Source organism: Scomber scombrus, chromosome 14, assembly GCF_963691925.1.
Source record: "Scomber scombrus chromosome 14, fScoSco1.1, whole genome shotgun sequence".
Classification (NCBI taxonomy): Eukaryota; Metazoa; Chordata; class Actinopteri; order Scombriformes; family Scombridae; genus Scomber; species Scomber scombrus.
The window spans coordinates 9810472-9824928 of NC_084983.1; the positions used below are offsets into that span (position 1 = coordinate 9810472).

At 36.5% G+C, this 14457-nt stretch overlaps 1 protein-coding gene across 1 annotated transcript; it reads right to left on the reverse strand.

Annotated features, from left to right (window-relative positions):
• Positions 1-9420: 9420 nt before the first annotated feature.
• LOC133994364 (N-acetyllactosaminide beta-1,3-N-acetylglucosaminyltransferase 3-like) lies at positions 9421-12863 on the reverse strand. The gene is made up of 2 exons (XM_062433610.1): positions 12856-12863; positions 9421-10561 (listed from the first exon to the last, which is right to left on the reverse strand). Exons 1-2 carry the CDS (start codon positions 12861-12863, stop codon positions 9421-9423), a joined length of 1149 nt encoding a protein of 382 aa, XP_062289594.1.
• Between the last annotated feature and the right edge of the window lie 1594 nt (positions 12864-14457).

Genomic DNA, 14457 nt, shown 5'->3' on the forward strand with positions numbered 1-14457 from the left:
TTCATTACAGTAATTATGCTCATCCATGTTGGCCTTATGGCAAAACAAGCTTAAATGCAGGTTGCATCACATTGCTGTTGTACTTGTAGCGGCCGCCTTGCAATGAGCCACACGGTGGCGCCTCACCCCTTAATCTGCAATGAGGAGGAAATGCCAACTTGAAAATGCTTCAGTTTATTCACACAAATGAACATTTGGTGAGTGAAACTTGGCTTTTCAGGTCATGTAAGTTGGTAGTCAACAAATCTGTACTTTATCTCCAGTTTACCAGAGCAAGATATCAGATATGTAAAAGAAACTTTTAAAGCAGTGTGTTTGGATGACGTGCATAGTTTCCAGATAAGGAAACACACTGAGTCTCTCTCTTTGATATTAATCTGTAAAATATGTTTGAAATGGTAAACAGTGTTCACTGAAATATATTGAGTTGATTTTTATTTCCAATTTACGAAAAAAAGCATCAAATGTCACATATTTGTTATATTTTTGAACTCCCATGTGGAGCACCCAGGTTTAGACTCAAACATACAATAGACCTGGTGACTGACAGGCAAATAAAAAGCCAAGAATGTGCATGCAGAGTGCACAAGGCACCTGTCTTTCTTATATAATACAACATTTCCACAGTGACAAACTCCTGCCACATGAGTGCAACAACATTTAACATGATTTTGATATTTTATCATTAGTGTGTTGAGTGAAAAAGTGAAAAATAATTATTTTACTTTCTGCAGTGTGTAAATAGCAGTTCCCTGTTCTTATTTTTTTAATCATTAATGGAAGCTTCTCCATATAGTTCACCAAATAAGTAAGTAATTAAGAAATTCACATAGTTTTAAGACTTTCCCGCCATTCTTTGCAATAGGAAATTCAGTTACGGGTAATTCTTGTTGAAAATCAACCATCTCTTTCTCAACACCAAAGGGAGGTGTTGTTTTTTCATCTTTAACTTCCCTTATTCTTGTGGTATTAGTGGCCTGAAAAGAGTGTTGAAATGGTTAACACTCTGAACTGCCACTTGCAGATAAGCTGCCATGAGTCTCACTGTACGAAACAAAAGTCAGATAGAATGAGTCAGGATTAAATAGCTTTTCTCCTCGCTTCAGGTTGTCAGATTGGAACTCTTAACTACACCACACTGCCCTTTTATGTTATACTGTATTCTTAATTATCTCTATGTTCTAAATATTCTTAAACCAGGGTTTTGTCTAATTAATTCCTGATTGAGTCACTACACTGGTGACACTGGTGACTCAAAAAAGGCACAAAAGCTTCCAAGTGTGTTCACATGTTTTTAAAGGAGCAAAAATTGTTGAAGCCATTCTGTTTGCACATTTTAAGCTTCAATTATAATATTCAAATCAAAATAATTTTACTTTGATTATAAAGTGGGCCATCGCTATACGGTGTGTTGCACATTTAAATGATGTGACCAACAATCCTTCACACCTAAACAACAAAATAATTTGCTTGCCAGTGTATTTTCAAACATATCAAATGTATGTTAAAGGAATAGTATGACATTTTGGCTTTGGCTTCAAGTTATATGAGTGGGCAGTTAGCCTAGCTTAGCATACAAAGCTACAGGCACCTCTGAAGCTTATTTATCTTGTCGTATTTCTTAGCCAGTGGTGGAAGAATTACTTAGAAGAACTTACATTCTTTAAGTATTAACAGTAAAATGTAGTTAAAGTATTGCAGTAGGCTATAAGTAGTGGTTTAGTCCCTCTCTCTCCTTCTGAATATGTATATAATATATGACATCATTATTATTAATACTGAAGCAACAGTGTGTAATAAGCATGTTACTGTTGTAGCTGCTGGAGGTGGAGCTAGTTTCAACTACTTTATATAGAGTAAGCTAGTTTAGTCCAGTGGTTTCCAAACTAAGGCTCAGGCCCCTCCGAAGAGTCGCCAAATAAATGTGAGGGGTTGTAAAATGATTAATGGGAGAGGAAAGAAGGGGGAAAAAAGATCTGATATACAAATCTCTTTTCTAGATTTTGGACTTTTTTCTAATCTTTGATTTTTGCTGAAATATTTGAACATTTATTTAAATGAAATCATGTGAGAAATTTAGGTGGGAAAAATCCCTATTTGGTGGAGCTGTTAACTCATAGACATCTGAAATGTGAGCCAGACTACACACTGCTTTTTTTAAGAGGTCAAAATACAAAAAAGTTGTAAACCACTGGTTTCATCTTTAACAATGTGTTTTATTTTAAAAACTTGTGTCAAAAAACTGTAGTGGAGTAGAAAGTACAACATTTTCTTCTGAAATGTAGTAGAGTAGAAGTATAAAATAGCAGAAAATGGAAATACTCATGTAAAGTAAAAGTATCTCAAAAGTACCTAACCTACATAAGTACAGTATTGAGTCCTAGCAATCACTGAAAGTAGTGAGGGGTGAACAGGGGTTGAATGGGGGATCAAGGGAGTGAGACTCAGCGTGGGAGCACGTCTGCTTTATCATCCCCTGGTAGTTCCTGCACTGAGAGACGGAGGGAAAGGGTTTGAAGATGACAGGTTGTGAGACCTGAGATAAGGACAGAAAGGTTTCAGACAGGTGTATAGATGGGCACAGGCGATGAATTAGACTGAGGTGTGGTCCTTCATAGTTCATTCTACACAGCTTCCAGAAATACTTTCATGTATATGCACATACATGCTTGCAAAAACTCTGTAGAGCTGAGTCACGCTATAACAACTTCTTAAGTGTTATTCATCAATGTAGAAGCAGAAGGAAGGACAGTGAAGATGCATCTTAGTAACTTCCTATACTACAGTCACCCACATGGCCATGTAAGTAGTTAAACAAGCCTGCTATAGAGAGGTACACTGAAACAACGTTGAACCTCTACAAGGCAAACGGACCAGTCTGTCTCCTTTTTTGTTACTAAACCAACTTCACCTCTTTACTCTAAATGATCTTTGTGTCTTCTGGTTTGGTGGGAAACTGAACTATCAACATTTCACAGGCAGGGACAACACAACAGTTGCAGTCATTTTGTGTGTTAAGGAAGCTCAGCATACAGTACAGTTGAAGCTGTAGAGGGAAGTCCAGCGAGTGATTCATTGTGCATTGGTCCAGAGTAACATGAGGAAGTTACACAGCACTAACACAATTTAGTTGTTGCAAAAAATGTTTGGGCAATCTTAAATAGTATGAAATTAATACAAAGTGACAGTGAATAAATGTCACGGAGAGCTTGGAGGTGAAGCAGTCCAGACATTGCGAAATCATTGAGCACTTGGTGGGCTGCTTACAGAGGCTGACAGGAAGTTGTTGGGAGCTCTGTGTCGCAGTGCTGGGAGCCACTGGAGCCACTTGTGGAACAGGTGGTAGTTCTTTTCTTTGTGGCTTTCCTGCATGGAGGGGCGGGGGGGATACAAACTGACAGACACGCCACCAATCAGCACTGCAGACTAAACACTGATGCGTGTCCTTGAAGCAGGAAGGTCCAGTGTCTGTCGTATTTCATTTCATAGTAGCAACACTATTCTTAAGTGCAACCTTAATCATACATTTAAATCTATTGATCTGAAATCGTCATGAATTAAATCTAACATTTAGACTTTTAATAGTTTGAACCCTCTGTACTGTATGTGCACCAGTTGGATAAGCACTTTCTGAACACACGAACGCCACAGACGGAGAGCAAAGCTGTTGAATATGTCTCAGCTAACCATTATCTCAAACGCTTGTAAGCCTTCAACGGCATTTCACAACTGTGACATGATGACACTTTATTTCCACATATTTCCTGAGAGCTAGCTTTGCAGTTATCTTCCTTGTTTTGACTTCCTCTTTGCAGCGTCGAAGCCCAATGGTCAAACGAATTGTCTTGTGCATACTGTCATTACTGTGAACTCTTGTGAGAGAAAGGACAGCTCTGCACTCGGACTCATCCTCTTCAACAGAGCCGGACACTCAGGTAACAGATCAGTGTCTACTTTCTAAAATGTTGATAATATCTCTCTGTAGAAAGAAGATATGTATGATTGGGAGTTTTATTTTAAGTATATGTACATACACAACTGTCTTTTTTTTAATTATTCCACAGAGCCATCTTTGATTTTGCAAGATCAGGCCCCCCACTTAGTGTATTTGACAAGCTGAGTTGGACACTCTGTTTCAGTGAGTGTCAGTTTGTCAAATACCCCAAGTGAGGTGTCACTTGTCTACGAATTACAGCTGTCCTGGGTTACTCAACACGCTGACGAGCCAACTCCACAAGATGATCTACAACACCAAGGAAGCTGAGAACACCAAATTAATTTATTTCTGGTTATACTTTTGAGGATATATCGTTGTATCATATGTGCAACAGTCAGTTATTTAGTAAATCACATGCAAATTACTCTGAAACTAATCATTATCTAATTTATCCCATGAGATTCAAAAACTGCAATTAATGAATGAAAAAAAGCTTTCACAGAGATGCAAAAAAGAGATGTACAGTATTTTATTAGGTTTATTGACCAAAAAAAAAAAAAGAAAAGAAAAAAAAGATGCTTAAATGATGATACATTGTTATTTTGAGGATACTATTTTTATGAGTAAAAATTGTGTTTTGATGCAATTTTCATGCAGGCGGTTGCAGAGATTAAAATAACTGTGTGAAAAAGTCATGTGATGAACATGAGTAAGAATGAAAGTGCATGCTAGATTTATCTTATTATATTATATGGATTCACACGCCTCGTCTTGACTGTTTTTTCTATGTTCATAAATTCATGGACTGAAAAAAAATGCCTGTTTATGATCAGTTCCAACTTCAACAAAGTGGACTAAAGGGATGATCCCCCTTTCAGAAGACATTTGTAAACCTTGTGGATATTTGCTTTCACTAATTGTTTTGTTCAACCTTGATAGAAATGTCTGTTCTCTGCCAACAATTTTACTTCTGACTTGCAGAGGGGAAGTTGCATAAAAACTATACAATGATAAGTAAAGCCTCATCCATGTGAATCATTTTGGGGATTTTAGGTGTATAAATCAAATATTAAAATGCTGCAAATGTACTGCTTGTACTGCTTGTAATAAAGGTGAAGGAGTTGCAGTTTTTACAGGCTGATTTGTGATCACTCATGTTCTGAAGGCGCTGAAGTGCTAGAGGTCGAGACTTATCATCCAACCGTACTTCTTCTTAAAGACGACACTTATCAGTCGGCCTCGCATTTCCTCTTCCTGCGTGGACCCACTGCAACACTTCAGTTATGTGTAAGAACAAATGTGTGTGCCTATTTCATTCAAATAAAAAAATATGTTTTAACTCCTGTTCCAACAACTAACAAACGAAAGTTCAAAAATGCATGATATCAGTTGGTAAAATTGTTGCCACACATCTTGAATAAGACTTCTGCCTGTTCCTTTTAATTTCCTCTTTACTACTGTTCATCACAGCATGTTGAGGCTGCTAACACATGGTATAAGTCATGTGAACTCAGTTTTGGCTGCAGAAGTGAAATCATTTTACACCGCTGCTAGTCTTGTTTTATCTGCATAGCATTAAGTGTACGACACAGATCGACTTTTGATGGCACTCCCATATAAAGTTACATGCTTTGTGGATTTGTTAAGTTCCAATCATTTTCACACTATTAGGCACTGCAGCCAAAAACTGTATCATGTTGCTCTCATTGATGTCCACATAACCTTTTTGAAGGTGGTCCAAACATCAACTTGTACAGTACACTGAAACCAATACTTGTCTGGCTTCCAAGGCTTTTGGAAATGTTCTTAAATTAACATTATTTAACATATTTATGTTAATTCATAGGATGACTTCCCCATTAAACACAGCACACACATCAACAATAAGTCTACCTTCTCCAAATGGAGCTAACCAGATTGTACAATGCAATCTATTGTTCTCACTGATTACAATGCACAATATTAATGGGGCTCCAATAAGGCTGCCAAATTAGATTGCCACAGGTGTTGCTGAACCTGTATTTCTAAAACATAGTCAAACCCACAACTGCAATACCACCTGTCATCAGGTTTTAACACAGACTCCAGAGTTGCTCTCCACACTTCATGCTACACACTGTGTTCAGTTATAAAAAATGACTCTTATGAGAAGTGCAGCTCCTAAAGTCATCTGTGGTCACTTATGACAGCTGTGTGTAGAAACTGTTGCTGTAATCCAGTTTGCCCAGTAAGAGGTGGTAGAGCTCTACTTTCATTTGTTTCCGTTCAGACCAGTTCTATATCAAAGACCCTGAACACAGCACAAATTAGTAATTTTACACTGTCCTAGTTAGTTTGTAAAGACATGTATTCTTTATTCAGAAAAAAGAGAGCAGACTTAAAGTAAAGTTGAGATTAATACTGCCAAAGCCGAGGCTCAGAGATCTTCTTTGGTTATAGAGATATGGTACATTATCTCTATTAATTAAGGAATCTTTAAATGGCAACACAGTAACATGTTAATGTGGGAATGTAGATCTGTTTCTGGGCACTTTATCTACAATGTGTAGCAGGGGTCAGCGATTAGATTTAACCACAGCTCAGTTTTCTAAGGATTTTCATGGTCGGTAGCTTTCCATCAGATGTTACAAAGGTGTGGCTTACATAACATAACAGTGCCCGTATTGTTCTGATGGCCTGAGGGCTGAAACTCTACACAAATTCACGAGAAATTGCAACAGTGCCAAAGTGTGCATCCATTTTTTTTCTACCCTCATGAAGGTGGTGTTAGACACTGAAAAATATAAAAACAGTAAGATGTAATTTTGTTAGCATGTAATGTAGATAATATAACAAGAAAACACTAAAACAATGAAACTACTGAACTCATCGTAGTGGAAAATCATCCATAGGGTTGTCATATGCACCTTTGTAGTATTACTGCATGGCAGCACAACCACATCACTTATGGTTTGTGTGACCAAAGCTCAAGTTTTGCATTTGTGTTCCTGATTTGATCAATGAATAAACTTTTGATGCAGGTCACCTTCTCATGAGAACTTCTACTAATTGTTGATAACTAGCTGTCTGTTTATTTGTGACACTTGGTTGTCTTTTTTAAACAGTGAAGATGGTGACACCAATAGAAACACCTCTGTAATTGTTCCCAGCTATTTCTTTAAACATTAATACAGTTTTAAGATGAGATGCATTGCATGCTAGATGCATTTGAATAGTTAACATCGGTTTCCCTTCTGAACAACAAAAGGCTTTTTCTGTAGTGTGTCGTATACAGAAAACAAACCTCAGGCAAAAATAGTAACCGGCTGAGCCATATTTTCACCATTCAAACATCCAGTAACCATATTACCATAATTTTGACTGGCTGTGTTCCCTGATTGTTGGTTAACTCTTAAACATGTTTTAATCTTGGATCAACAAGCTTCACATCAGTGCATTAACAGTCTGTGTAATGACCACCTTCATCTCTCACTGCAAGTATCTCTGAAGGCCATTTCCACCACGCTGTGGTCTATGAGTCAGTATGATTCCCTGCCATCCACATAAAGAATGATGCTGAAACATGTTGAAAATATGTGTTGTTGATAACATGGCAAGTATTTTTACATCTGTGTTCCAGAGAATAGGCTGCCACACCTTAAGCAAACAGACAAACAGGGAAAGGTGTTTTTTTTTCACGAGAAGATGCATTTATTTTATTTATTGTTTGTTCATCCATAAGAACATGGACATTACAGAGCTAACATAATGTAATTAACCAACAATGATGATCATAAAAAATGAATATCCTTAAATTAAACAACCATAGATTTAAAAAATAATAATAATTACAAGATTAAATCTGTTGATTAGTGATAACACCCAAAAACCAGGAAAAAAAATTACGATTACAATAAACAGCGCTCTGGCCTGTAACTGAAGTGCTCTGTTTGCAAACTTATGGTCTCATTTTAAAGGTGAGACTGACTGTGTTGGTGAGATATCATCTTTCAGCAGAATCACTGGTGTCTGTCTGTGTCAGTGTTACCCTAAAAACACAGGAGCACAATGCACAGATGCATCATCATCCAAAAATGTCTCAGAATTCAGCCAGATTTATCTGAGCTAATAATATTCTGAAATGTGGATGAACACACAGAAAGTCTGAAATGAAATTCCAATCAAGGTGCATTTGCAGAATCGAGAAATTAATTAAACTTCACGATAATGTGAGAGACTTTCAGGGGGGGGGAATAGATTCTGGGTTTGAAATATTATTTTCTTTCACACAAATTTCCCAATTGAAAATGCAAGAGGAGGATGAAAATGTGTTTTGTTTCCACATCTTTTTACTGTCTCATGGTTTAGGTCCAATGCAAAATGAGGTTTTTGAATATTTGATCAGTTTAATTTAATCCCGGTCTTGCATTGGTTTTGGATTATTTTCTTTAGTGATGTTGCTGAATTGGATGAATTGTGTTACATGTGTGCAGCAGTGGTGCCATCAAGAAGAAACACAGTGAAGCTTAATTGTGCAAAACATAATAAAACATTAACCCATCAACCCTTCCAACTCTTGTTCTAATGTTGCATCATAAACACACATTTGGTTTATTATTTCTTTTTACATGTCTGATCAGAGAAACCGGATTTTTGGGCGGGTCTCACTCAGCAGAGTCAGTCCAGTTCAGATCACAGTTAGCTCTGCAGAGAAAAGTTCAAGTGGCCAGTGGACTGATAGAACTGAGAAACAGCAGTGCCTGTGTCAGCAGAAAAGATACTTAAAATATAACTAACAAAAAAATACTAACATTAATTATGATGAAAAACAAACAACACGAGTCAGTGCAAAGTACAGTATCTCTTTCAGGACTTCTGTGTGACCACAGTGACACATTGTTGATGGAAATACTTCCAATATTTATTATTATGACTGTACACATTTCCTTTCCAGTTATTTTCATGCTTGTTTTAAATATAAACCTATACTGTGATGTCTTAAGGTTTTAAACATTTAAGGTTTGATCATAAAATCCACTGTAATTTAAAGTAATTCATTTTTATATTAATACCATGAATACACTTTTAGACATGTTAATAAATAAATGTTTTGTTGTTTTTAAACTTATAGGCAGCATAGCTCATGTCTTATTATTATGTCTAATTATTACCCACCCTGACTGTGTGATAAAGATTAAGAGACTACATGAAAGGTATTGGGATGGGGGGCTGATTCTTTTATTTTAAAGCAAGGCCCTCTCCAGCATTACAATGTAATCCCCCCACCTAAATTCTATCATTATAAATTACATGATACCATAACTATGTATAAGTACCCATTAAGTAATTAATTTATACCCCATATGTACTAAATGACAGTAGTGGAAAGTACATGTACTCAAATACTGTACTTAAGTAGGATTTTGAGGTACTTGTACCTTACTTAAGTATTTCCATTAGATTGTTCAGTTGTATCTAATAAAGTGGCCACAGAGCGTATATTATTATTTATTCTGTGGAGCACAGTCCAGATCAGGGTCATGTAAGATCTGCCACATAAGATACATGCTAGCTGGAAGGAATCTGTGTACAAGTAGGATGTCTCTATATAAGCAAGGGTCATATTCATCTATTTTGTCGGGGGGATGGTTTGGATAGAACAGCCCTGCGGTCCTCACACCACCATGGGATTCAGGACCAAGTCCTGCTTTAGCTAGGCACATTCCCATGTAAACATCATCAATGGGAAGGATGGTAATGGTGTGGGACATCTTATATATGACTGAAGCTGTGTAGCCAGACAGCAGGAAGCCGCCCCCACCCAAGTATGGTGGAAATGAGTCTGACTCCTCTACCTGAATTGGAACAAAATACTTGCTCTCTGGTATTCGAATGGGCCCCACACCCTGGATCAGATGGCCAGTAAAGAGGTGCTTGCTTCCATCATTGTCCGTGAGGCTTTGGAGATACTCAACCATGTTGCCTGTGTGAGCAAAGACGTCATCATCACCATTAAACAGGAAGCGCGTGTGTGGACAGTTTCTATCCATCCACTCTAGGAAGAGTATCTGCTTCAAGGTGAGATTAAAGAATGAATCGGTGAAGTCCCATTGCAGGATGTCATTGTACTGGCGTTGTTCCACTTTAAGGAGTTTGTTCAGTCTACGTTTCTGAAAACCAGTATCCATCGTTGCTGAGATAAAGATCCTTCGGATCCAAACACCATTGTGCAATCTCTCTTTAGCCCAGGTTTGGCGCAGCACCTGTCTGCGCTCGTAATTTGAAGGGGAGCTTTTAATGACCAGCAGAAGGAAAATGTTTGCCGATTCATCAACACCTCCACATTTGTCAGGAACATCGAGTAGCATGGGAAAATGGCGACAATGTCGATAATAGAGAAATTGTTGTATATGACCAGGAAGTGAGCTGAAGTCTTTGATATTGGCAGCAGACATATTTTGTTGACATACTGGCCAGGAGTATGAGTAGGATGTGTTTTTATTGGTTTTCAATGGCACCATTTTTCTCACACTAACTTGGAGGGGGATGTTTTTTTGATCCGTAAAGTTTTTCCTGAGATACACGACCACAACAAGAGCGCCCACCAGCAATAGAAGTCTTGTTCTCTGTTTTATTCTCGAAAGTCTGCAATGACAAAAATAAATAAATAAATACATTTTGTATCAACTTATCTCACTTATCTCAGCTTGTCTGACAAAAGACAAAATAATTACAAAGAGTTTAAGGTAAATTAACCTATAGCCATCATTAAGATCATTACAAAAACAAAACAGGCTGACAAATGTGTTGTATTCCTGGTGAGCACAGTCTTAAAACCATTTTCAGTATCTCTATGCTAATTATCTGTTTGGATGTTCAAAGTATTGGCTGGATAAATCCGCTGAACATAAATAGAAGGTATAATACTTTTTTAAAGTAAAAATCTTTACTATTCATAATTTTTCAGATAACAGGATAATGGACTGATGCAATGATATCATCCCAACGTAAGTAAAAAATAACGTGTACTTCAATATACTTGGAGAATATAGATGCACAAGTACATTTGAAGTATACTATTATTTGTGGTGCTATTGTTAAGAGTAAGAAAAATATATTACACTTGTGTTCTTCTGCATATGTATTCAGCAGTAATACTTCAATGTGCTTCCAATACTAATAATCAATATAACTTAATGTGTACATGTACATTCTTACTACAATACAAAACAACACATTGTGTACAGCAAGTACATTTTTCAAGTGTGCCTTAATCTGATTAAATATAAGTATAAATATATTAAATATGAGCACAATTAAAGTAAATTTACATACTATCATCAAGTATGCTCAATGGAAAATTTTAATTCCCCCTAAATATATTTTTCAATAAAATGGTACAGTAGTAGCTTTTGCGTATACTTACAATTATTTATTTAATGATTTAAGACTTATTTTGTCAATACTACTCTGAGTTGGTTGATTCTCCCCAAGTACATTAACACAAATACAAAACATTGTCAATCATTAGTACATTATTTAAAAAATTGCTTCCATCAGTTTCATTTTAAGTAAAATAAAAGTGGAAGTGGTTAGTTAGTACAGTAAGTACAGTATGCTTATTGCTTTGCCTTAGAAGCATTTTATACTTTTAATAATATTCTCTATATCCCCTTACTTTTCATCCAGCAAGTTCAGGTGTCCATTTGAACACCAAAAGATGTTTATCTCAGTACAATCATTTCTTCTGTTCATGCTTGTGCAAACATTAACATTTGACATAATTTTGTGCAAAAATGTATTTAAAAGTTGATCGGAAGCTTATAGGATGCTTCAGCAGTCTGAATTAGTCATATCAAGTGGATATCTGCCACATTTACAATCTTTCTAAAATCAAATTCCCTCTTTGTGTTTCCCTGTTGAGGTGTGGTGGAGGTATAGTAACAAAACAGGAATACAAAAAAACTGTAACATTAAAGCATCCTCACTTGATTTGAAAAGGAGGTCTGTTAATTAAACTGTCTGTCACTTTCATTGCATTTGCATCATTCTAATGGCCACTATAACCAAAAACATTACTCAACAGTCACAGAAATAGGGGCTGTATCACCTGCATGTGCATTACTGGAAGCAGTTAAACAGAATGAAGCCAAACAAGATTATCTGCCATGTTACTTACTGACAGTGAAACTGAAGGCAAACAGCGAGTACAACTCATGTCTCTAAAGACTTTAAAAAACCCACCAGGACACCAGGAAATAAAAACAAATAATTTAAGGAATAGAATGGACTTGGGGGCCTTAATAGTACATCATTAAATGATTAATTAGACAGGGTGGAATCAGGGGCTCTAAAGACCTGCTCCAACCCTTGAAGACCCACTTTTGCTGTTTTGTAGCATTTGACAGATTTCTTTTGTAAACTCCGAGAGTAACTCAATATATAGTTTTATGTTTTATGTCAAACATTTACTGTTTTGAAGCAAATTAAATCTATATATATCTTAACATTATGAAATACTTTAAGTGTCAGGGGGAAAAGGTACTCAGAAAAATTCTCCATTAACCATATTTAATTCCCAGGACAGGCTGTGGACAGCTTTTATTTATTTATTTAGCCTAATGTTATTTTTTTTTGATAAATGTGCAAAACTTTGGGTGAAGATTTTTTTTTTTTAAGAATCGGCTATAACTTATACAAAACATATACAGTCGGATAAGAGTGAATAGTTTCATGAAAACGTAAACGTGACCTCCAGCATCCACATATTCTGATTGAATAATATGTGTGTAAAACTATAAAATATATGGATTATGAAAGTTTAAACATATTCTAAACATATTATATATGCTGTGTATTTTAAAGATTACAATTTATAACATCAATTTTCAATTTTAAAAGCAGCACAATGAAAGCAGCTTTCAATTAAAAATAATTACCTGAACATGTTGGTAGATCAGTGTGAGTGCCTCAAAAGTATCCTTCTGTTGATAGTCAGTAGACAGTCTGTGGTGATTAGTCATAAAGTAACTTACAGATGACTTACAGGCTTCCTGTGGTTGTAGCCAATCAGGTGGCATCTTCAACTGAACACACCTAACAGGTTAATTTAGCCAGTGGCACATTTGAAATGTTTATGTAAACACTCCCACACTGATAACTTTGTAGTATGTATTGTTGTTGCTTGTTTTTCTTGAGTGTGAGAGAATTGCTTGCAGCAGAAGCAGTAAAAGCTGTTTTCTTTCTTGGAATGTACAACCCACTGTCTCTTGATTTTCTCTCCATTCATTAATGTTCTGTTCTTTTTCAGTTCAGTTCATTGAAGCTCTCACTGTCACTTTGTATTAATTTCATACTATTTAAGATTGCCCAAACATTTTTTGCAACAACTAAATTGTGTTAGTGCTGTGTAACTTCCTCATGTTACTTTGGAGCAATGCACAATGAATCACTCGCTGGACTTCCCTCTACAGCTTCAACTGTACTGTACAGACAAAATGACTGCAACTGTTGTGTTGTCCCTGCCTGTGAAATGTTGTTAGGTTAGTGTCCAGAACAAAGTTTCAGTTTCCCACCAAACCAGAAGACACAAAGATCATTTAGAGTAAAGAGGTGAAGTTGGTTTAGTAACAAAAGACACAAAAGGAGACTGTCCATTTCTGTCTCTAAAACACACTTATTCAAACAGTGATGTTGTTCACACTATGCTGCTGTTATGATACCTGGCAGAGGTAATCCTGCACCTGCCGTGAAGTTGGATGCTGTGATGATCCGTCACCTCATTAAAAAAGCTCCAACTGTCACTAAAGAAAATAATCTAAATCCTGGGTCCTCACCAATGCCACCTCCAGCAAGTGACTTAATAAATGTTGTTTATTATTCAGATAATTTTGATGATTAAGTGTTGACAAAAGGCTCTGGCACTTAGACTCTACAGAGAGGTTTTGAATCAAGGGATATCAGTCCTGAGCAGCAGCAGGATCCAAACATTTGTTGTGGTGGTTGGTGACTGATGACCTCTGCTGAGACTGACAAGACTGATGAGGTGATGGGGAGTTGGTGGTAAATCTAATTGGATCAACAATTAGTCTACTGTCACAATTTCGTCATCTCATTATCTTAGTGGTTCATAGCGAAGGTTCATCCTAATTGAAATCTTAGTAGTTGAAAGAGAATCGGCTTGCATTGTTTGAAGAAAAGTGGACAATTATTTAAAAATGAGATGGTATTAACTGAGATGGTTGTGGTTACACATGGTTGGCTTATTTTACAATAAAAACAGCAACTTTTGCATTTTGCTATTTTCTAAAAGTCCCCCCAAAGTTTTGTAAACACCCCTCATTTTTTTTAGACAAAATTTGCCCTCTTAATAGTTTTTATATTTTGTGCCAAAATATGTTCCTGTTGATGGGTTAGGGTTAGTCTTCATGTCTAAAAGCTATAGAGTAGTACCAGTGTATGTTGTGCTTCCTGTTCCTTCATCTGTAGGCAAATGTAAACATACATGCAAATATAGGCCTAGTTATTAATCCTTTAGTAAG